General features: G+C 55.5%; 1 protein-coding gene across 1 annotated transcript in view; it reads right to left on the minus strand.

The window, feature by feature from the left end:
- SLIT1 (slit guidance ligand 1) overlaps positions 1–23,681 on the minus strand; it is a 149,626-nt gene extending 125,945 nt beyond the window's left edge. The window contains exons 1-3 of the mRNA XM_028511690.2: positions 23,177–23,681; positions 5,337–5,408; positions 3,150–3,221 (exon numbers count right to left, since the gene is read on the minus strand). Coding sequence (XP_028367491.1) covers positions 3,150–3,221; positions 5,337–5,408; positions 23,177–23,373 — 341 coding nt within the window. The 5' untranslated portion in view covers positions 23,374–23,681. The remainder of the gene's footprint in view (positions 1–3,149; positions 3,222–5,336; positions 5,409–23,176) is intronic.
- Between the last annotated feature and the right edge of the window lie 258 nt (positions 23,682–23,939).

Below are 23,939 nucleotides of genomic sequence, written 5' to 3' on the forward strand. Positions count from 1 at the left end.
GAACACCCACAGAATCGTTACAGCAACAGGAGGAGACCTCAGATGGCTCCAAGTTCCTTAACTTCATCCAATAAATTAATCCTGTGTTTACACTGCCTGGTAATCACTGGGTTTTGCTTTGTTTTGTTTTCCCCAAGATGGTTTCATTTTTCTGGCTCCAGTTTCTGAAAAACACTTAAAAGGAAAAGGGACCCAACAGCCAGTTAAAGTGGGAAACCAAAGGACCCCGAAGGAGGGACCCCGCACGCGGACAGGCCTGCAGGTTGCTGACAGACCACAACAGCCCAGAGGCCACCGGTCCCGAGGAGCCCTCACTGTGTGCCCGGCACCAGAACAGATGCTCTGCGTCTTCACGGTGCAGGGAAAGCGGAATAAAAAGGTGGGTTCCTTCCTCGTGAGTGTGACAAGGCCTCACATCCACGCACACACCGTCCCCTCTCCTCCTCACAACCACCCCTCAGGGCAGCCCTCACCACCACCATCTCGTCACAGCGCGTGACTTTACTAGAGGCTCGGGATGTGTGGCACTGTCTCTGGGATGGCTGAGGGAACTGGGACGTCCCCAAGTGAGTGACTCCCCCAAGTCACCTCTGGGAGGTCGTGGTGGGTTCTGCAGCCTGCCTTTCCCCGCTCCCCATCCTGGCTGGCTCCGCATTACACACCAACCCCCCTCAGCCCTCAGGGGACTGAGGGCTCTACTCCCCTGTCATCTGATGGACGGGGGACTGACGCCAATGGCAGCCGACCCTCACCTCCCCCGACCGCGAGCTCGCTGCCGCCCCGCACATGGGTTTGTGACTGCTTACAGGAGCCAGCCATGTCTGTCCCCAAGCCTGTTTAGCCAGAGGTATTTACAATTATCATTACGTAAGTTAATTAGTTGTTACACAAACAAACGAAATGCTAGTGTGAAAAGAGAGAGTCATCTCCCTGAAAACTAGGCCGAATGCTCTGGAAAGAGTCGATAAAAGGAGAGCTGCTAATGAAAGGGCTGTTGGATTATGTAAAAGACGGGAGGGGGGCGAGGATCATAAAGGAAACTCAGAATCCTCCACTCAGATGTCTTCCAAAGGCCCTTCAAAAATCTCACTCCACCTTAACGAAACCAAAACCAAAAACAGTGAAAAAGGGATGCATGTGTGTGCAGTTTCAGTGAGGAAAACAATACGGAACTCCAATCAATAACTCACAATAAAAAGAAAGTTCTTGGGGGGAAAAGGTGGCGAGGCAGGTCAGTAAGTGTTCACTTGTATGTTTTAACTTCAAGTGAAGTGTGTAGAGTATGTGTGGTGTGGGTGACTCCCCACTTCACCCCACGCCGATGGCTGACCGATTCACCCCTGGTTTCCCACGAGTCAGAGGGGCTGCCAGGCATCCGCAGTGAGCATGGACACCCCCAGGGACAGAGCAGTCACAAAGGAGGGAACTGGAAGAGGACAGAGAGAGACAAAGTCTACAGTGATGCGTCCTGACTCCAAAAGGAGGGCCCTGCTCAGCCTTGGTGGCAGGAGCAGGCGTGACATGGGCCACTGGGGTGCCTAACCCCACCCCGGCCTTCTCTCCCCCTCCAGGGCAGCGCAGTCCCGGAGCCGGAGCCGGAGCCAGAGCTGGGCTGGGTCCAAACGAGCCCCTCAGAGCCAGGTCTCCAGTGCGGTCTATTCTGTCCTGAGCCTCTCAGAGAAAACACACACAGGACTAAACACGTGTTTCGCTGGGGGCTCCTTATCACTCTGTTTTAGGCCAGATGAGGAAGGTCAAAGAAAGATCACCTTGACGTTTCTCCAGGCTGCAGGAAGGCAACAAGACGACCATGGCCTTCCCCTTCTATTTAATACTTTATTTTCTTTGATGTAAAAGAGAAAAGCGAGGTATTAGGACACAGCCATTAAGAGCTCAGGCTTTGGAGGCAAGATGGTCCGGGTTCTAATCCCCTCTCCTGCACATAATCACTTAATCATCACTTCATAAGGCAAGTGCCTCAGCTTCTGGGCACCCCTGTCCCACCTGTAAGACAACACTGACCCGAGGCTGCTTCAAGGACTAAATGAGACACGGGGGGAGGGGCGGGAAAGAGCTAATCTTGGTGCCCAGCACAGAGTGAGGTGATCAGTAGCAGCTAGAATCATAAACTCATTTCAGGAAAATCCATAAAGAAATAAAAGCACACAGAACAGAATCAGTCACCTGTTATCCCACCATTCAGTGCAATGGGAGTTAATATTCCCAATTATTTCCCCCCTCCTGCATTCTGTCCACGCGCAAGGTGACTTTATTTACACAATCATCACTTCCTGCCTCGTCCACTTCACGTGACATCGTGTGTGTATTCCCATGGCCTTCGCTGTTCTTCCAAAGTGTGACCGCATGGCTTAGGTCTCCGCCGGCATGACTGTCCCCAGTTTTTATTGTATTTAAATAGTGTGCAATGAATAGCCTGATAGATACATGTTTTAGTCACGTCTCTCATTATTTCTGGGTCAAAAGGCATGAACCGTACAATTCTTGACACTGACATCCCAACGCTGTGCAGAAAAATGAGATGGGTGACCACCCTGAATGTGCGTGCCCATCCCCCACCTCACCGGTACCAGGGGCCTTTTTTTTTTTCTGTCATTGACCATCTGGAAAGCAAAAAAGGATCAAGACACATCTGCAAACTTGAAAGCCCTACAGGGAGCAAACCACACAAATCAGAGACATCTCCACCTCCCGGTGTGTGTGCTGTGGCCCTGAGCACCCACGACGTGGCTCCCCTGACGGTTCCCCCCAACACACCACTGCTTCCTCAAGGCCACGCGAATCAGTGAACAGTGGTTACACCTGGGACGTGAGATTATAGGAAGAAATCTCAGCTCCTCTGGACTGTGTGGATTTTTTGCCCTAATGCATTTTCAGGGGGAACAATAAAAACAGCTGCCTGTAGAGACAGTCTGGCTTTCTTTCTGCCGTGATCTCACGATGAGGCTGTGACCATGTCCACGGCTGCCGCTGCCCCTGGCACCGGTCAGCAGGCAGGAGGCAGGCAGGGTGTGCAGGCCCGTCCCTGAGCCACGCCCCTGACCCCTGCCCTTGCTGCCGGGCTCAGCCTGCTCCTGGCCCCACAGGACCAGCCCCCACCACCCTCCTGAGCCTGCACCCACTGTACTTACAGCCGTTCCAGCTCCTTCATGTCGTCGAAAGCCCCCCGTTCAACCACTCCAATCTGGTTCTCCATCAGCTGCCTGGGGAAGCACAGAGACGAAGACAGCTGCAGGATGCCGGACCAGGACTCCTGGAAACAGCTGGCACGAGGGAGCGGATCGGGAGCCATGCCCCAGACGCGTGCAGACCCAAGGCCTGGCCTCAGCCCACAAAATCTCCTCGCAACCTTGGGGATTCCCGACTGGGGCTCCTCAGCCCACCCAGCCCTGGCAGCAAGATGTGCTTCCAGTTCCAGCGCCATGCCGATCCCTCTGAAGCCACCTGCATGGCAGAAGGCCATAGGACACCAGAGCACCAGGTCATTGCTTCAAGACACACTTGGGGAAGCCCATACCCGGGCAGCGGGCAGCGGGCAGTAGGGGCTGGCTCTGGGCTGCTGGCACACAGGTCCCTCTTTGGCCCAGAGGGCGAGTTTCCAAGGGGCAGGGCAAACAGAATGGCCCGGTAGCAGGGGGAGGGGAGCCCGTGCCAAATGGGCAAAGCCCACACATGCAGCACACTCTGCAGTTGGCAGACGACACGCCCTCCGCCTGCACCCGCACTCCGCCTGGCCCCAGCTGCTGCCAGCTGAACCACCTGGCTCCGTGGGGCTCTGCGCCTCCTCATCACCAGTGCGCCCTGAAACCCAGAGTGTCCAGCTGGTGGGCAGCGGTTTCCCCACAGATCGCCTGTTGCATGGTGATATTTCAGACTGTCAAGCATGTTCTTCTCCCTGCACTTTCCCTTCTCCACTCTCAAGCAGGTGGCTGTGTGTTCCCGCACGGACCTCAGACGAGGTTTCAGGCAGGACAGGGGGTAGGAGCTGCCACCACGCACTTCTTTTTCTCCACCTGGTTTCCAAAGGCCTTCACTACCGAAGAGCGCCCCCTATAGACCTGGGTGGGGCGGGGGAGGGCTCCCTCGGGCCCAGGAGAGAGTCCTGGAGCCGGGGGAGAGGCCGGAGATCAGCGGGTTCTGGAGCAGCAGGGACCTCTGCCCTGCGACCAACAGACTGACAGGTATGACCCCAGAGAGGATGGGCCACAAGGTCCCCCACTTCCCCAAACACCTGGAGACGCAAAGCCATTAGTTCTGAGAGAACTGAGGCCCCAAGACCCTTGTGCTGCCCTGGGGAGAGGGGGTGAGGGACCCCACGGCTGTCTGGCGTTGAACGCAGCAGAACGCATGCATGGCCGGCTGCGTCTGCCTCGAGATCAGCAGAGGAGAGTCAACACCCCCTTGCCCCTCAGCCCTGCCCAGCATGACAAAGGAGGTGCAGGGGAGGGCTCCTGTCCCCGTAGGGTCACGCCCACTACCTCCAGTACCTGCCACTGTCAGGCAACCCAGGGAAGTCACCTCTGTCCTCAGCTGCTCCCACTCACCTACCCTCTCAGGCCGGGGACAGCCCCCTGCTGGGGAGTCTTCTGGGGCACAGGTTCACAAGGAATGGTGGAGACTGCTGTAGGCTGGACGGTGCCCCCCAGATATGAGTGCACTGAAGCGCTAACCCCAGGTGTGACTGTATCTGGGGACAGAGCCTTTAGGGAAGGAAGTACGTAAGGCTCAGTGAGGTCATACGGACGGGCCCTGATCTGCGGGCCTGGTATCCGCATAAGAAGAGACACCAGAGACCTCTCTCTGTGCACACCCAGAGAGAAGACCGTGTGCGGACACAGCAAGAAGGTGGCCGGGAGGAGGGGTCTCTCCACAAACCGGGCACGATGGCACCTTGACCTTAGACTTCTGGCCTCCGGCACTGAGAGAAAATAAATTTCCGTAGTACTTTGTTACAGCAGAGTGGGCAAACGAAGACACACACCTAAAGATTCACTTGGTCTTCCGTCACCCCAGGAGACAACCAGTGGACAGGACAGCCCCATGCACCCAGCCCAGGTTCTGCCAGGCGGCACCACCGGTGGTGACGCTGCCACCCCCAATTCTTCAGCCACGCTGGAGGCAGGGGCTGCTCTGGGTCAGGGCTCACCACCGCTTCCACCCCACCGCCCACCCAGGGTGTCCCAAGACTGACTCCACAGCCCGTCTACAACCCTACAACCCTAAAGCCCACAGCCAGGGCTCTGCCTGGGACCCACAGGCCATTGCCAAGGTGGGGGCCAGAAGGGAGGTTATGAGCAGGAGCAGCATCTCATACTCACAGCACTCGCAGCTGCTTGAGCCCTGCAAAGTCATTCTTATGGATCCGAGTGATGTTGTTGCCATTGAGCTCCCTGGTGGAAGAAAGGAGAGAAGGACATGGTGAGACATACAGGGTGGGCCCCAGGCCAGCGGCACGGCTCCAGGCTCCCTCTCTGCCAGGCTCAAGCCTGTGTCATCTTGACCAACTTGCAGACACTGTTGCTGTCATCCGGAGGCACTGCTTCCACGAGCTGTCCATGTTCTGAACAGGAGCGCGCACCACGGGCCCTGTGGTTCAGGGGAACTAAGGAAGTGGGGCTCCAGCAGAGACCTAACAGACATGGGAGGTCTGCACAGCAGGAGGGCTGGAGGGGCCAGTCCAGGGAAGGAGAACACCCAGCAAATCTGTGGGCTGGGGGAGGGGACAGGCTAAGAGTGAGAAGCCAGGGGGAGCAGGGTCAGGGGAAGGTGGGTCCGGATCACAGAGGGTCTGAGAGAGCAAGCAGAGGAGAGGCAGGGAGCCAGGGAGGTCTCTGGGCAGTAGGCCGCCATGAGGTCAGTCCCATAGCAAGGGAAGGAGAGGGGCAGCATGGGAGGACTGGCGGGCAGGGCTAAAGACGGGAGGGAGTCCTCTGTCTGGCCCCAGGGCCAGGCCTGCAGTGGCAGTGGCTCCTATCCTCACACCACCATAGCCTCTGGCCCTTCCTCCCTTCCAAAGCCCACGTGTTTCTCCTCGGCCCTCCCCAGTCCTGCCCTGGGCACCTTAGACCCCACCTTACAGGCTGTCTGGTCCCACCTCCCCAGCCAGCCTCCTAGGATACTCACTTAGCCCCTGCTGGGACAGTCTGCTTTGCAGGGAGCTGGCACACCTCAGAAAGACAAGCCTCTCCAGCAGCCAGGAACTGCACCCCCACCCCCTGCCAAGTTCTTCCATGGACCTACACACAGCAGAATGAATCTCACCCGGGGCCTCGCCCCAAACCTAGCTGTCACCTACACATCTAACCTGTCTGCGCAGCTCCAAGTTCACAGCCATGACACTTCCTCCCTTCTCACCCCGGTCATAGTTGCCACGTGCCTGGCAGCAACCTAACTGTAGCCACACCATGTTCACCTGCAGCCCAGCCCCACACTTGCCCACTTTGGGCAACCCGAGCCCAAGCCACTCTGAAGAACTGCAAGCCTTCTTTCCTAAAAGTGTTTCGGAAGTGTGTTTAGACTAGATGATGTTCCAGGATTGCATCCACTGAGAACATCGGTCGTGAGTTTCCACGCACTCCAGAAACACAGGCTGGGAAGCAGTCACTGTGCCCATCTTCTAGACAAGGGAAGAGAGGCTCAGAGAAATGAGGTGCCTTCCCCAAGCCAGCAGCTGGTAAATGGCAGAGCAGGGATGGGGGCCCAGGCCTCTCCGCCTGGGCCGGGCTGCCTCCCCAAGCTGACAAGCCAATGATTCATTCAGCTCGTGGCTCTCTCTGCCCTTCCTCCTGCCCCTGGCTCTTGATCCTTGGGAGCAGCTGGAAAAACTCATTCCCTGCTCCAGTCTCCTCTCTAGCAGGATCTCCCAGAGGGGCCTGAGGCCTCTCCGAGGTAACAAGGCCGCTGGTGAGAGCCCCAGACTGAACTGCTACCCGTCCTAAATGCTGAAAGATGCCTCTCCCCGCAGGACGGCTCCTTCCGATGTAAAGGCCTCTTTTCATGGACTCCACGGTCTTCCCTAGAACAGCCGCCCCTGTGCTTCACTTGTGCTGCGCCCAACCTGCTCCTTCCGCAGCGAGACTGGAACTTTCATCCCCAAACCCCAGACCACAAGAAATTGTTGGTTGATTTAACTTGTCAATGGTAAAGATAGGTCAGCATTGATTCTAAGAGCAAAATGCTTGACTTAAATGGAACCGATGGAGCAATGCCTTGCTGACTTTCAGTGCATCCGTGCAACTGCATACTACGCAGCCACTTAAAATGCTACAGCTCACTCGTGTGGACGAGGCAAGCCATCCCTGGCACAGTGCGTGGAAAAAGATTCTAAGACACTTGTATCCTCTGAGCCCGCCTGTGTAAAAACGCACACACACACCCACACAGGTGCGCACAGGGCGCGCTCACAGCGGGCTGTGTGCCACGTGTTAACACCTGTAGCTAGTGCACAGTCGGACTTGAGGTGACTTTCTTTCTTTCTTATACTTTTCTGGGACAGGCTGGCAGAAGAGGACGATGTGCACACAGCAAAGCAAATACAGGCTCTCGGGAGGCCCTGCTGGTGGCTTCTCAGCAAGAAGGCCCGCGGAGGCCCAAGCCGCCCCAGCCCCCAGCCTGCCCATCAGCCTTGCTCTCTAACCCCAGGGCTGAGAGCCTCCTCTCAGGAGGGCCTGAGGGCGGCTGCTTGAGGAGGCATTATCACACTTACGGAGGCATTATCAGCACTTAGGCTAAGAAAATGACCTCCACTGGGTAGCCGACCCTCTCTCCCTCTGCAGGGAGGCCCACCAGGATCAGGTTTCCAGGGTTTCCAACCTAGGGCAGCCACTTCCCCTCACCCCTCAGCAGAGCCTGCTGGAATGAGGCAAGGAGGTCATTTTTCTCCAACACCTGATTCCTCCAACAGGTGTTGCTTGTGTGTTGCCATGGCGATCCCCCTCTGTGGGAAGCCATCTAGGAAAAATGGAAGAAGCTGCTGTGACCTTAGGACCTCCGCAGCCAGAGCAGCCAAGTCAGGGGTCCTCTGGGGCAGTTCCCAGCCTCGTTCCTCGGGAAGAACCCCAGACCCTGTGCTTCTTGCCACCAGAGCCCACCTCCCACTTCTTATTGGGCGCCTACTGTGTGCAGGCTCTGATCCTAACGCCAAGCACGCTCCCTCTCATTGCACCTTCACAGTAACTTACAAGGTGAGTCATGGTCTCTCCATCTTGCTGGTGAGGAAACTAAGGCACAGACTGATGAAACAATTTTCCCAGTGCCACACAGATAGGAAGTGGTGGGCCAGAGTCGAAACCAGGCCGGTGTGATTCCATGTTCATTCCCTACCTCATGGTGCCTCAAGTTGATGGGCTCTGTCGAGCCCGCCCCTCTTCCCGGGTGCTCACACATTGAAGGGACCTGAGAAAGCAGGTGGATACTTCGGATTGGAAACACTGGGGCCCTGACATAAGACTGTGTGCTCTGCCTAGGCAGCGAGATCGGGGGAGCTTCCCAGCCAGCTGAGCAAAGTGCGTTCTTGCGGCTAAGAGCTTACACCTTGGAACTAAGCTGCCCAGCCTCAAATTCTTGCTCCACCACTACTGACTGTGTGACCTTAGGCACAGAGCTTAACTTCTCTGTGTCTCAGTTTCTCAATTCATAAACCGAGGGCAATGGTATTACCTACCTGTTTGACATAAGCTGGGGTGGTTTTTTTTTTAAGATTTTATTTATTTATTTTTAGAGAGGGAAGGGAGGGAGAAAGAGAGAGAGAGAGAAACATCAATGTGCGGTTGCTGGGGGCCGTGGCCTGCAACCCAGGCATGTACCCTGGCTGGGAATCGAACCTGCGACACTTTGGTTCGCAGCCCGAGCTCAATCCACTGAGCTACGCCAGCCAGGACAAGCTGGGGTTTAAATGACTTAATACTTTTAAAGCACCAAGAGCAGGGCTCTCTGTATCAACACAACCTACTGCAATCACTTGTACTACTTGTACTGTTGTTGGTGGTGGTGGTGGTGGTGGCAGTGGTGGTGGTAGTGGTAGTGGTGGTATTTTCCTCAAGGACAACAGCCACACCAGGAGGGGCGGTGCCCCAGGCTCAGTTGGGGCTGGGGCTGGCCTGCCAGGGCCGTGCTGAGCGAGGAGGCTACTCAGGCCTACAGGTCCCCGGATGCCAAGGCCCAGGGGAGACGCCCTACGATGGTGCCCTCTCTTCCAAGAGTGATGGGTCTGCACCCACTCTTGTCCCCCAGGAAGAAATGCACAAGGGTGGCAAATGGCCCTGATTTCCATCAGTTCCTACGTGGTGCAAACCCGAAAGGGAAACCTTGGTAGTAAAAGATTTCGGAGAAAACCCTCTAAAGCAAAGTGACTGAGGAAAAAGCAAAAACACACAGGATTTCTTGGATCCTCTCAGGAAACAAGAATCTGATCACCAGCATCTGGGTGTTTGTGATAAACCAAAAGAAACCCTCGAATTTCCTGGAACTGCAGGAATAAACACCTCGGGCACCTCGCAGGGTGTTCTGGGGGCCACACATGCCGCCTCGCAAGCATGCCTTGCCCTGGAGCTCCAGCAGTTCCGGTGCTGTTTCGCTGATGGACCAGAACACTCGCACAGCAGCCCAGGCCTGCTGCAGCAGTGGGGAGGCTCAGCCGCCCTCCAAACCCCTTCCTGCCGAGTCTCCAGAAAATAAACATGCGCGCTCTGTCCGTGACTGAACCGGGCCTCTGGGCTGGGGGCCGGTATGCTGCAGCTCTCTGTCCTTTGAAACCAGCCTGGCCGACTCCAGGGCGCTGAGTGTGTGCAGAGTCAGACTAGACAACTGAGGGAAGGAAGAATTTCCCTACGCAGCCAGGCCCACCATCCAAGCCAGACACCCCGACCTGCAGGCCAGTGGCTGCGTGCCTGCGCCCGCCATTGCACCCGGAGCCCTGCGGGCTGACTGAGGCTCCCCACACTCCCCCTGGCTCCCCTCCAATCTGTTCTCCAAGCCACAGCTGGAGTGATCTTTTAAAGATGCAAATCTGACCAAGTCACTCCCCACTTAAGCCCTTCAATGAATCCCCACTGCTCTTGGAATCAAGACAAAAATCTTAATGTGGACGACAAGGCCAAGTGGCCTGCCCTGCACGGCACCGCATTCTGGTTCGGTCCCTGCCTGAGCAGCCTTTGAACTCGCCATTCCCTCTGCCTGGAATGCTCCCTGCTTCCTCTTTGTCTAACTCAGTCCAACTTTTCCTTCCAATTGGTCAGACCTGCTGTCCCAGTCCCAGGCCCGTAGAGCATCACTACCCTCCCCTCTGCAGCGCAAATCTGGAGCATTTTTATATGGATTTGGGGGCTTCCATGAGTGGTGTCTCAGCCCCTGAATAAGATTATAAGCTCCTTGAGGACACAAACAATCGTTTTTTTCTCACTATGTATCCCTAGGGCCTAACACAGTACATGGCACAGGCTAGATGGTTCTTGAATAAATTTGCATTAAAACTGGCATATTCCAGCCCTGCCTGGAGTGGCTCAGTGGACTGAGCCCCAGCCTACAAACCAAAGGGTCACCGGTTCAATTCCCAGTCAGGGCACATGCCTGGGTTGCAGGCCAGGTCCCCGATAGGGGGCACTCAAGAGGCAATCACACGATATTTCTCTCTCTCACTTTTTCCCTCTTTTCCCCTCTCCCTAAAAACAAATAGAATCTTTACAACAAAAACTGGTATATTCCAAATAGCATGGCATTGAGTATATTTTCCCTGTTTCTCTGCTCCCCCACTCCAAAAACACTAATTAAGAAAGGCTCTCCCCAAACAGACATCAGCCAAGAAAAGCTACACTCAGAGGACACTGCTGTGTTGCTAACAACCTCCCAGGGCCCACAGGTTAAAAAAAACTGATTTTTTTTTCTGAGTGCCTTTCATAGGGAAATGCTCTCCTCCTCTCCTTCCTTCAACACAGCAGCAGCTCTGCCTCAGAGCCTTGACCCCTGCTGCTCCCTCAGCCCAGAACAGCCTGGAACAGCCCAGAATGGCCCTCTCCCCCTCACCTGCCCAGTAACACATACATCTGGCTCACTGCTAACATCCTTCAGGCCTCAACCAACACGTCCCTCCTCTAAACCAGCCTCCCCTCACCCCGCAGTGTCCACTCAGCACCTTCTCCAGAGCTGGGATTGAGACTTGAAGATGCGTTCAATACAACGTCCTCTGCTAAAGGCCCGTCTCCCCTGCCCGGCTGTGAGGGGCAGAGGCTACCTCTGTTTTGCTCACTGCTGTATGCCCAGCCCCTGGGAGGCTCCCTGCACACAGTAGGTGTTCACTAAACGTGGTGAAAATAGGCTGAGTGAGCAATTCTGCCTGCTGAGTTCAGCCCCTACGGGCACATTGCCTGAGGCTGACACGTGCTCCAGACAGCCAGCCGAGCCTGCCCTCGGCCTCGAGCCGCAGTGGGTCACGGCCCAGAGGCCCCTCTGACTCCCCAGCAGAGCCCGCAGGCCCCGCCCCAACCCCAGCGCCGGGAGGGTGGTCCTAAACCTTGGACAGCTCAGAGGCCCCAGGGGTGAGTAACGAGGGGACCGCGCCAGGGCAGAGGTGCCACCCGTCCAGCGCTGCCCAGGCTCCTGGGGACCGTCTCATGTCCTTGGCCTTAATACGAGCGACACCTGCACTGTCACCACCAGGCCAGCTCACCTAAGCCTCAGAACAGACGCAGGTGAAGGAGGCAAGACTTGAACCCTGGCACATCTGGCTTCAGGGCTGAGCTCCCTCTGTATTTGTTTTTTCCTGTAGTATTTAATTATGGAAAAACACACATAAAATTTGCCCTTCCCCTTGTTGCACAGCAGATCTCCAGAACTTTTTCATCTGGAAAACCCAGAACTCCATGCCCATTAAACACTTGCACTCCTCTCTTCCTCCGGCCCCTGGCAACCGCCTCTGCCTCCTGTCTCCACAAGTCAGGCGACTCCAGGGGCCGCCTGTCAGTGGGGTCACACAGGCTCTGTCCTCCCGAGACTGGCTCACTTCCCTCCGCACGTCCTCAGGGTTCATCCACATTGCAGGTCGGATAGCATCTCCTCCTTTTCGAGGCTGGCATCCCGGCGTATGCCACACCGCACTTCACCCGCCCACTCACCCACCCGCGGGCACGCGGGCTGCCCCCGCCCGCCCTTCGGCCGTTGCGAGTGATACCCAGAAGTGGGCTTTGTTGGCTCCTGTGGTCATTCTAGGTTTAATTTCTGAGGAATCGTCGCCCCATTCTCCACGGTGGCTACATCACTTCACGTTCCCGCCAACAGAGCTTAAAGGCTCCAGTTTCCCCACATCCTCATCACCACTTGTTACTTCTGGTTTTCTCAACAGCGCTTGGCCATCCCAACGGGTGCAAGGGCTCAGATCCCAGCTCCTGACCCCGGCTCCGTGACGTGTTCTGCTCTAAGGCCCAAACTGCACCTCAGTCTCTTCACCACTGAGGCCTGGTCTTACTTCCGCCGATCCCCTCCCCAGGTCTGGGGCTCACTGCAAAACCACAACCCTGCAGCCAGGGCCCCACTGTTAGCCACCAGACCTCCAGGCACTCCATGCACTACCCACCCCATGCCCCCAAGAGGCTACATGCCATCGAACTCCCTTACACTGACCTCTGGCTGAAGCACCACCTCCCTGCATCCCCCAACTCTGCTCACCACCCCCTACCCCCCAGCGGGACACGCCCTCTTTATCCAGCCTGTACCTCAGGTCCACCCTGTAAAGATGCACAGGCAGGACTCAATTGTTGCCAAATTGCCTTTCAGCCCCAGTGTTAAGCCCTGACAGGAGTTTTGTAGGGGCTAAATGAGTGTCTGATGAAGGAAGGAATGAACTAATGAATGAATGAATGAATGAAGCCAGGCTTGGTTAAGATGTGTGGAGATATAGCAAATTCAAAAACAAAACACAAACACCTCTCAAGCCTCAAAACCCAGGTGTGCTGGGCATACCACTTACCAGCCACCTGTGACCCAGGCAGATAGCTCCAGCTCCCTGACCTTCTCCACGTCTGCAAAGAAGGGTAGGTGGTGCCCTTCTCACAGGACAGGCGTGAGGAGCAAAAGGGCAGCCTTGGTAAAGCCTCTCGCTCTGAGCCTGGCACAAGGGAGGGGCTCTAAATGGTAACCACCCGCACCACTTCCTCTTCACCTCTCTCTCCACCTCAGTTCTTCTCTCACCTGTCACGGGTCCCACCTCACCTCACCCCACCCCAGCCCAGCCCCAGTCCCAAGGGTCCTAGCCCCTCCTTTCACAACCCGCCCCGCCCTCTGCCCCCAGCAGACTCCAGTGCACCTGCCCCGACGCTGCAAACAACTCCCCCTTGGAGCGCCTACTCTCCTCCTCTCCTCCTGCAACCCCCTCGCCACCTACTCACACCCCGACCATCTGCCTCCCACCCTCCCCTTCTCCCAGGAAGCTGTTCTGCCCAGCTTTGCAGTGACCCCTTCACAGTTCCAGAGCTTTCCTTGGCCCTCATCTTCAGACAGACTGGCTGCTCTCCGCATGGCTGGCCTTCCCCCGCATCTCCAAACGCCTGCTTGGTTTGGCAGTAACTACTCTTTATCCAGGTTGGGAGCCGCACATGTTCAGCCAGTGCTCCCCGTGGGAAACATGGGATGGGGTGCCTCTTGCCTCCCACCTCCCTGAGGCTCCCCCTGTCCTCTCCATAGAAGGGGAGGCCAAAGACAGGCCTCACGAGTCTTCAAAGGACAGACCTTCCTCCCCTGGCAACCCCAGCACCAAGAGCACCTCCTGCATCCAAATCACCTGAATCGCAATTGCCAGAGATTGGTAAATCAGCATCTCTGGGGTGGGCCAGGAGTCTGCATTTTATACCAGCTCCCAGGAGATGCCTGTTCCGATTGAAGTCCCTCTCCCACAGCCCTCGTGGGTCCCACCGCCTCCCCAAGAGGCCCTCCCTGCTTCCTCTCCAGCCTGAACACTCTGCAGAGCAACCCTCCCCGGTTCCTGCCTCTGGAGTCATGTTTCTCACGTAGCTATTTATTATCAATTTAAGCAAAAGAGACAGAAGCCAACCACCTGCATGGCTTCTCCAGGATCAGCTGCCCTCCCCACCTTTGTTTGTAAGATCACCTCCCAGGTTCAAGCCTTGGGGTCCCCCGCACCCCGGCCTTCCCATTTACTCTCTCTGCCTCAGCCTCCGCAGTAGCCTCCTAATTCCACAGGGGCCACAGTAGCTTCCTACTGCTGCTATAGCAAATGACCGCATGCTTAGTGACCAGAAATCCAACCTCAGTCTCACTGGGTTGAAGTCACGGTGTCGGCAGAGCTGCGTCCCTTTCGGAAGGCTCTAGGATGCTATCTGTTTCCTGTTCTGCTCAGCTTCTAGAGGTCACTGCATTCCCTGGTGCGGGGCCTCGTTCTCTCATCCCTCCCAGCTCATGCCTCCGTCGTCACATCCCCCACTACTGACTTGCTGACACGGGCCCTCCTGCCTCCCTCCCACGGGGGCCCTTGTGACTACACTGGGCCCTCCTGCATAATCCAGGACCCCATCTCAAGGTCCTTAACCCAATAATATCTGCACAGTCCCTTTGACCCTGGAGAGTCACATACCCACAGGTTCCAGGGACTAGGACAGGAAGATCTTTGGGGACCATTATTCAGCCCACCACAAGGACCATATTTTCTAAAGCAAAGATCGGAACCGTGATTTCATGGTTCTTACCAAAAGTCTATTTTAAAAAAACCTCACCCAACACACTTTTTTTTGAGCACCTACTGTGCACCAGGTGAGGGGACACAAAAAAACATGAGACATGGTGCCTGCCCTCAGGAAACTCAAAACCCAAGGGGCCATCAAACGAACCACCTTCTTTAAAAGGAATAAAATTCTCTTCCCTACAGAAGAATCCCCACTAACGAATGCAGATAGAATAAGGGAAATAGGAAAATAAAAAGTGGATAATAATGGTTGCAGGCAAGATCCATTAATGAATGCTAAAATTAGTAGGTAAGAATGTGAGGACAAAAAAAGGATCTTGCATAATCTCAGAGCATATCCCTCAAATATTTGTTAATGACAAGTGAAAAGATAGTGACATTACAGTGGAGAGACATGGCAGGCACCATCTCTACCACGAGATCAGACCGATGTCACCAGCAGCCAGACACACTGATGCCACCTGCCCCCAGCTGGGCACTCCGAGAAGGACGCATCATCACCTCCGAGGCATTCTGGCCAAAATGGGTAACCTCGACCCCATCATGAAAACATGCCAGACAGACCCAGACTAAGGAAACTTTTGCAAAACAACCGACAACCGACCGCTACTTTTCAAAAGGGCTGAGGTCACGAAGAGCAAGAAAAAAAACTAAAGAATGGTCATGGATTGAAGGGGACTAAAGGAAAATGACTATTAAGGCCAATGTGGCATCCAGGATAGGATGCAAGAATATCAAAAAGACATTCGTGGAAAAACTGGTGGAATCTGAATCAAGTCTGTAGTTTAGTTGAGTGTTGTACCACCGTTCATTTCTTAGTTTTGAGGCCCATGCCATGGTTAGCAGAAATGTCAGCATTACAGAAAGCTGGGTGACACATGTGGGACTTTTCCTGTACTATTTTTGCAACTGTTCTTTGAGTCTAAAATTATTTAAAAATTGCCCTGGCTGGTGTGGCTCAGTGGATTGAGTGCTGGCCTGCAAGCCAAAAGGTCACTGGTTCAATTCCCAGTCAGGGCACAGGCCTGGGTTGAGAGCCAGGGCCCCAGTAAGGGGCGCATGATTCCTCCCACACTGATGTTTCTCTCCCTCTCTTTCTCCCTCCGTTCCCCTCTCTTTAAAAGTAAATAAATAAAATCATTTAAATAAAAATAAAAGTTTTTTTAAATTTTTTAAAAAGAATAAAATACAACAACGACAGTGAAAGCACTATCACAGAAAAGCTAGAAACCACAGTCGTCATACCCAACTGGTCCCCCCACTGCCAGCGGGGCCCGCCCTCCACGTATTGTCCACACCGAAGCCAGGGCTACAGACTGTCTTAAGACAGCTTTTTGCACTTGTCAGTCTCTGTTCCAGACCCCTGGGGGCAGGCACTCAAAGGGTCTCGTCAAAAGGACACAGGAGCAGCCTGGAATGGCTGCCACTGGCCAGAGGCGGGACACTATGAATATCGAAATAAATACTGATAGGAACACATTGCAACCAACGAACAAAATAGTAATCCCCTGGTCCACGCTATGATGCGTGAGTGGACAAGCAAACACAGAGGAGAAGGAAGTTCGTGCTGATGGTGGTGTGCTGACTGATAGAGCAGAAATGATGGAGTTAAACACTTCTCATCAAGAGGTGCTAAAACTAGCGAATACGAGTTTGATGAGGAACAGGATATTTACACAGCCTCACAGCATCTCTCCACAAAGTCCTGATTGATAACTAAGAGTAAATAATAACTTTTCAGCTCGCCCAGTGTTCGGAGCTAAAATCACCAACATTATGTATCCTGCCAACACGACCCACCAAGGAGGGCACGACATCACTTAGTTAGCATACTTGCCACAAATATATAGTGCAGTCACAAAAAAAAAAAAAAAAGAGCAGATGAAGTCAAACTGAGGAACATGCTACAAAATAAACAGCCTGTATTCTTCAAAAATGTCAAGGTCAGAAAAACAAAGAAAGGCTGAGAAGATGGTCCAACATTAAAGGGGACTGAAGACCCTTGACAAGGAAATGCCATGTTTGGTCCAGGACAAGATTCTGGACCTAGAAAAAAAATAGCCATGAAAGACATTTGGGGGACGACTGATGAAATTCATACATGAACTCTCATGTATTAATTAGTCGTGGATATACATGGGTAGATAACGGTATTGTATCCATGTTAAATTTTCTGATTCTGACAGCCTTATTGTATTTAGAAAATACACACATAAGTATTCAGAGAGAGAAGATGACAACGTGTCCAACCGGTTCTGAGAAGGTTCAGGAGAAAGTGTGTGTGTGTGTGTGCGTGCGCAGGTGCATAAAATATGTGATAAAGCAAATGGTGCAAAACATGAACAACTGGCCCCGGATGACAGGACTACGGGCGTTCCTGACACCGCACGTCCACGGCAACTTCTCCGTGAGTTTGAAATGGTAGCAGAATAAAAGTTAAAGTAAGAACAAGGGGCCTTTTGGAGTCATGAAAATATTCTGAAATTGCATTTTGGCAATGTTTACACAACTCTGTAGATTTATTAAAAATCACTGAATAGTAAAAAAAAAATTTAATAATGTTCCGCACACATCCCTGCCGATGGCTGCCCATGCCCCAGCCTCATGGCCAGCGCCGGCCCCTCACTTTCCTCTCTTCCCGCAGAGCCTCACAAATGTTCACGCCATCAGCGGGACCAGCTCCTCCCTCTCCTTCCCAGACTGACGCCATCTGAGTGCCCCCAGATTCCCCTCACTTCACCTCTCTACTTCCCTAAGTCCTGCCCAGACCTTCAAATCCCACCTCCCTGGTCACTTCAGGGATCCAGTCCTTCCCATCTCTCACTCCTACCTCGTGTCTAACAACAACTGAGTCCTTTCTATGTGCCAGCCTTACTCTAACCCCTTCGAGTGGAGGATTTCATTGGAACTCACAGCCCTACGAGGTAAGTGCTATCACTGGCCCCATTTTACAGATGAGGAAGTCAAGTCACTAGTGAGCTGCCCAAGATCTCTTAGGAGGTAAGACTCCAGCCAGGCCATTCTCGCACCACAGCCTGCGCCGGTAGCCACTGGGCTCCATGTCCCTATGGGCATCCTTATGCATTTGTTCTTTTGCAGACAGACTGCAAGCTCCCAGAGGAGGGGTCCGCGCCCTGGACCTCTCTAGACACTTCGCACACGGCAGGTGCCCAACAGCTGTGTGTGCGCCACAGGCTGGGTTCCAGAAAGGAGAGGAGGGGGCGGTGAGCTCCGCAGCCAAAAGGAAGAGCCAATTCTCCACCCCCACCCCTCCGCCCCCGGCACAGCCCAGCTCCCTGGCGACTGCCCAGAGCCCCGGCCGTCATCTGCTCAGGGTAATAAGTATTTGTATGGCGATAATTACAGCATTTGGGAAGAAAATCCCATTAAGCAAGAGCCCTGCCGAGCTGCTAATGCCGGCACAGAACTGGAGGCAGCAACTCCGCCAAGCCTTGGTCTGCGCTCAATGATGCAGGAACTGCCTGTCCTGCCGGCCCCCATCCAGCCCCAAGGAGCACGACCGCCCCTGCTGGCAGCCTCTGTGGCCTGGGCCATCCCTGCCAGCCCCCTGGCTGGACAGGGGGCACCAAGGAAGGGGCATCCCCATCTCCGAGGGCTCCGGGTTCCCAGGGACTGCAGAGAACTGGGCAGCTGTGTGACAAGGGACAGGAGAGCAGGGCCATGCTGGGACCCAGCGGTGGGGGGTGCCGACGTTTTTTTATGTCCCTGCAATTCTGACACCTTAATAACAATAATAAAGCCATTTATTGGGCACTTGCTGCGTGCCAGGCCCGGCGCAAAGTGCATTAGCCGGCATCACCGCACTCGGCCCTCACGGCCACCCTAGGAGGCAGGTCCCGTCGCCATCCCCACTCCAAGGGCAAGGACGCAGGGGGCTGCGAGGTCACCTGCCTCTGAGCATTTACCACAGTTTGCAATTACGCATTTATTCTCCTACCGTGTCATTCATCTCTGTCTCCCCTGCTGGACTAAAACTCGGAGGAGGGGGGCGGTTTTCATTTCTGTCCGGCACTATTCACTCAGCCGATGCAGGCGTCCAATAGACAGCTATCTGTTGAATGGGTGAATTAAACCCCATAACTGGCACAAGGTCCCCCAGCTGCTGAATGGCAGGAAGGGGCTGAAAACCCAGGCAGGCTGGCTCCAGAGCCATGCCATTGTGCGGTCCACCCCGCAGAGAGGCCCTGCACAGCACTGCCCAGCTCCCTGTCTCCAAACCCCAGAGGACAGGGACGGAGAGGCTCCAGCACAGGCAGGGAGCACCCTGAGCAGCCAGACTTAGGGAGAGCAGCTTGCAGCTTGGCCAACACCCACACACTCCCCTCCCAAGCTCTCTCCTGCCCTTGCTGAGCCCTCAAACCTTTAGCGTGAGCTTTTCAAATAATACAAAATGTCATCATCGCTTAATAAAACTACAAAGCATTTGTACCCATATAATATAGCAAAGCCCTGTGAGGCAGTGGGTGTCACTCTCCCCACCCGCCATGTGGCACGCATGCCGCCAGGTTCACTCACTCAGTCCTCACCACCACCCTGCAAAGCTGTCACCCTCCCCTGTCACAGAAGGGGACTGGGTCACAGAGAGGATGGAGGGCAGCACTGGGGCCCTCCCAACCAGCCACTGAGGACCCAGCAATAAGCCAGGGCACCCGTACTGGAGACTGAGTCCCACCAGGAAGCGAGCCCCTGCACAGCACGAGTGCCCCACAGGCGGCCGAGCCCCCTGGTAGACGTGGCTTCCGAACGGCCCGCTGAGCCCTCTCACTACAGCCACCATCCAACCATTATCTGGAATTCCAAAGAGGCTCCCAGACAATCCACCTGGATGCCCCGGTCAGTCTCCCTTGGGCATGACCACCCAGCCCTGTCGAATGGCACCTCCTGACTCAGGGTGCTGAGCTGGGAGAAGATGTGGTACTCCCAGGCATCTGTAGCAGGCAGGGAGCTAGGGCAGTGGGCAGGCTGGCCAGGAGGCAAAGGGACACATGGAAGAAGGCAGCAGAGCGGGCTCATGGCCTGGTGAGCAATGGAATACAGCTGGGCCTGGGGCAAAACAGAAGCCAGCAGGCCAGCCAGGGGCCCCTCGCCTCATCCCCACCCTCAGGCCCGCCCCTCTCTGCACCTGCACCCAGGAGGGGCTCTGGGGCCAACCTAGAACACTGCTGCCCAGGGTGCAAAGGAGGAGCAGTGTCCATCCATACCTGCCCTCTCACCGCACTCTCCTGAACACTCTGAACCAAACTGAAAGTCAAGGTCGGGGAGTGGAAGAAAAGACAGTTAACAGTGGCTGTGGCTGGGTCCCTCTGAGCCTGAGGCCTGCAAAGAGACAAGCTTCCAGGCCTCCTCCACACACCCCTGAACCTCGCTTGGTATTTTAATTGCTCCATGGCAGGGAAGCACTGAGCACCTCTTTGCCATGCAGCCCACCAGCCACACAGCCGCACTGGCTCCGTCAGTGTCCTCGGCAGCTCTGGGACCTGCCTGCACAGCCTCTTCCCAGAAGGCCCTGCAGCAAACCACTGACAATTTCTTCCCCCTTCTGGGGCAGACCCGGACACAGAGGTATGGACTCTGTGATCATAACGTTGCTGGGCCTCGTGGGCTGCCGTGGACCTGCCCAGAGGACAGCAGGCAACAGCACAGCTGCAGTCTATAAAAATTTCACAGCCTCAGAAGAGGCTGGCGGCGTGGGCTCTGACACTGCACGGCACATATTGATCAGAGAGAGCATTTGCCAAAGTTATTTTGCGTCCACCCAGGCCCTCCCCAAGGCCTTTTCGGAGGGTGTTCTTTTCCTCCTCAAATGGCTCTTGCGCAGCCTGCCTGTTGGCAAGGCGGGGCCCTCTGCTTCCTATGTCCTTTCCCAGGCTGAGAAGTTTTGCCCAGCAAAGGTCAGGCTCACCCTAAGATAACTTGCCCCTGTATTCCAACCCTTAAGTCCCCACAGAAAAAAAAATCCAGATAGAGAAAGGCCTTTTGAACTCTTTCTGACCTTCCCAACCTCAAGCCCAATCCCATCCCACTGGACATAGCGTGTCTCAGGCCCCGGGCGGAGCCGGTCCTTTGGCCGACGGGCCAGGCGCACTCACGCTTGCAGGCTTTTTGCTCCTGCATTTCCTCTGTCTGGCCGCCTGCCCTCTCTGCTCGACAAAACCCAACCCAACCACTGCTGGGTCCCAAAGTGCCCTGATAAAAAGGCTTATTGTCTGAGAAGTCCCTTTGCCCCCAAAGAGGGCTTCTCATCCCAATGCTCTTGCTGACAGCCCGTCACACCGTGGGCCTGGCCCTAACTGAAAGCTTACAGTTAGGCGTGCCCTGCCAGGTCCTCTCCACTACACATCCCTGCGGGCAGGGACGCGCTCACTCTCCGCTGGAGCTCTAGCACCAGGGCGGTTCCTGGCTCTGCAAAGATTTGCTGGATTAAATTGTGAGACTCCTCCGCGGACCCTTCCATGAGGATGGCTCTCACTGAGTAAGCATCATAATGTGCCAGGCAGGCACTTCCCACACATGACCTTCAGCCCTCACAAGAATCAGAGACCTTATGCATCAGAAGCTGCATTTTCTTCACAGAAAGCAACTAAAACACAGAGAAGTTAAGTAACTTGGGCAAGGTCACACAGCAAATCACTGATTGAGCTGGGACTCCGATCTAGGCAGTAGGAGCCCCAACTCTTTCCTCTGCACCAGGAAATTCAACATCTCTTTTAATCACAAAAGAAATCAAGAGGTCATGAAAGTCAAAACAGACTCTTTTCAACACTAAAAATGAGAGCGAACAAGGCATGAGATGACTTCAAGATTCAGATCCAACAGCAAAGGAGAGGGGCTGATGTGTCTCAGCCAGAGGCTGCTACCAGGGCAACAGCAGCAGGAGAAATGCCCCATGGACACGGCCAAGGAACAGAGGGTAGGTCCAGAGGGAACAGGTGCGGAGGGTGACCCTGCAACCTCAGGGGACTCCTGGATAGATTTCTGACTCTCAGTCCCTCCCCAGGGCCACACAAAATAACACACAGGTGCCCTAAGCAGACACAGTTTGGTCCCTCCTACCCCACACCGGTGTCTTTCCCCAGCCCCCACACACGCCCTCACACACTCACTGATTCCACTTAGATTGCGTCTAGATTGCAAATTCTCTGAAAGCTCCACGGGAATTTTTCAGTCTCAGCCAAGAAGAGTCTGTGGCAAAGTGCGCTCACTAATTGCTGACCTTGGTACGGACTCTGATCCAGGAGACAGCTCTCCCCGGGGTCCGGTTTCTGCCTCTGACCGGCTGGCAGGCATGAAAAATGTGCCCGAAAGTTGTCGAGATATGTTTGCCTTTCCCGGGAGTCCCTGCAGTTGCCCAGGACTGGGGGGAGGAGTGTAGGCAGGTGTCAAAGGAGCCAGCAGCCTTCTCCAAAGTCCAGTTCAAAAATCTCCCAAGACCGTCACCTCTGCAAGCAGCACAAAGGCCCTGCATGTGACCAAAATCTACACACACGGCCACGTACAGGGACTCTCACACGGAGGTGACACCACTACACACAGATACACATTCTGCCGGGAATCTGCGAAAACAAATTATATAGGTTTGTAAACACACACGCATGCTAACCATCCACACACACACTCACCCTACAAATCTCAGCGGGTCTAGAAAGAATTCAGAAGTGAGAGAGGGGAAGAGAAACGGTGTTTTGTGATGTGTCATGGTCAATGTCTTCAGCCTCACGTCTCCCACTCCAAGCCCCTGACCTCTCGGCATGACTCCCGGGGCTCTTGGTCCGGGTTGCACCTAGCCCGCTCTGCGTGCTGAATGTAACACACCCGGAGCCTCAAGCCCAAATCCCTGGGGCCCCATTGTCTGCCAGCGTTGGAGATCACTGGGCATGAGGTGGGGGGCCAACACCGGACACCTGCAAGGGAAGGTTCTGAAGGCTCTGGGACAAACAATGGGGAGAAAGGGAAAGATGAAAAATTTCAACTCCATCCCATCTTGCCACCCATCGCCAGCCTGCTGGCCCTCAGAGCCCACATCCACGCACCCCACTCAGAGCACAGCTCAAGCCACACGTGCCCAAAAGGAGGCACGGTTCCTGACAGAGTGAGGAGCTTCCCTCCTGGGTGCCAGGAAGGCTTTCTGGCAACAATCTGCAGCCGCCCTGGAGGAATAAAGTGCTGGCGCTGGGGGGAGCGCCTGCCAGTGCCGCGCACAGGGTGCAGGTGTGAGGACGCAAGCTGACAGCCCGCCAGGGCCCTTTGAATCCTAAAGACGGAAAACAGGGGTTCTCCTGGCTCCTGGCTCCTGGCTCCTGGCTCCAGAAGGACCTTGGCAGGCACTGGCTCGCCTACTGGCTGCAGAGCTCAGATCCAATGGTCCTGCCCCAACCAGCAGCCCTGAATTGCATCTGGGTGGGAGAGCAACGTTGGGGCTCTCTGCGGGCTAGGGATGGGTGCAATACTCACAGGCGCTCCGTGTTCCGTGGGATGTTCTTGGGGATAGCCTGCAGCCCCGTGCCGTGGCAATCCACCGTGGTACCGGTGCAGGTGCAGAGGGCAGGGCACGCCGTGGCACCCAGGCGCCACGCGGCTGCCCACAGCAGCAGCCAGAGCTCCGGCCGGAGGAGCCCTACTGAGGACCCCCTCCAGGGCATCAGCGCCATGGTGCCTTTACAATGTCCCTCCAGTGCGCCAGACGCTGACCATCCCAGTCCGGGGCGGCCTCCAGGTGCAGTCCCGGGGCAAAGCCACGGAAGAGACCGCTGGCTAGTGCACTGCGCCCTTGCGGGCTGGGAGGCACCTTGCTCCTCCAAGCAACGGCGCCTGTGCAGAGGGCTCTCGGCTCCTCTCCGGTTTCTCGCTTGCTGCGACTCCTTCCCTTCCCTCCAGCTCCCAACAGACTGACTGCTGAGAGGAGGAAAATGGGCAGGCCCGCGCGCTCACGCACCCCGCGCGCGCGCGCGCGCGCGCACACACACACACACACACACACAGTCACACAGTCTCACACCCGCACGCTCGCTCCCACCCAGCAGTCATCCATCAATCGAAAAAGCACACATCAGGGCCAGACTCCTCCCTGCCCTCCCCCCGCAACACCCCCTCCCGCCCCGCCTCCCTGCACTCCGCGGCTGCCGCCAGCAGCGTACAGTTTCAAAGGTGGAATCTGCAAGGCGCCGCGCTAGCGGGCAGGGGGCTGCGAGGGGTGGCAGGGTGGGGCGGAGTGGGG

The sequence above is a fragment of the Phyllostomus discolor genome, chromosome 5, assembly GCF_004126475.2.
Source record: "Phyllostomus discolor isolate MPI-MPIP mPhyDis1 chromosome 5, mPhyDis1.pri.v3, whole genome shotgun sequence".
In the NCBI taxonomy this organism is placed as follows: domain Eukaryota; kingdom Metazoa; phylum Chordata; class Mammalia; order Chiroptera; family Phyllostomidae; genus Phyllostomus; species Phyllostomus discolor.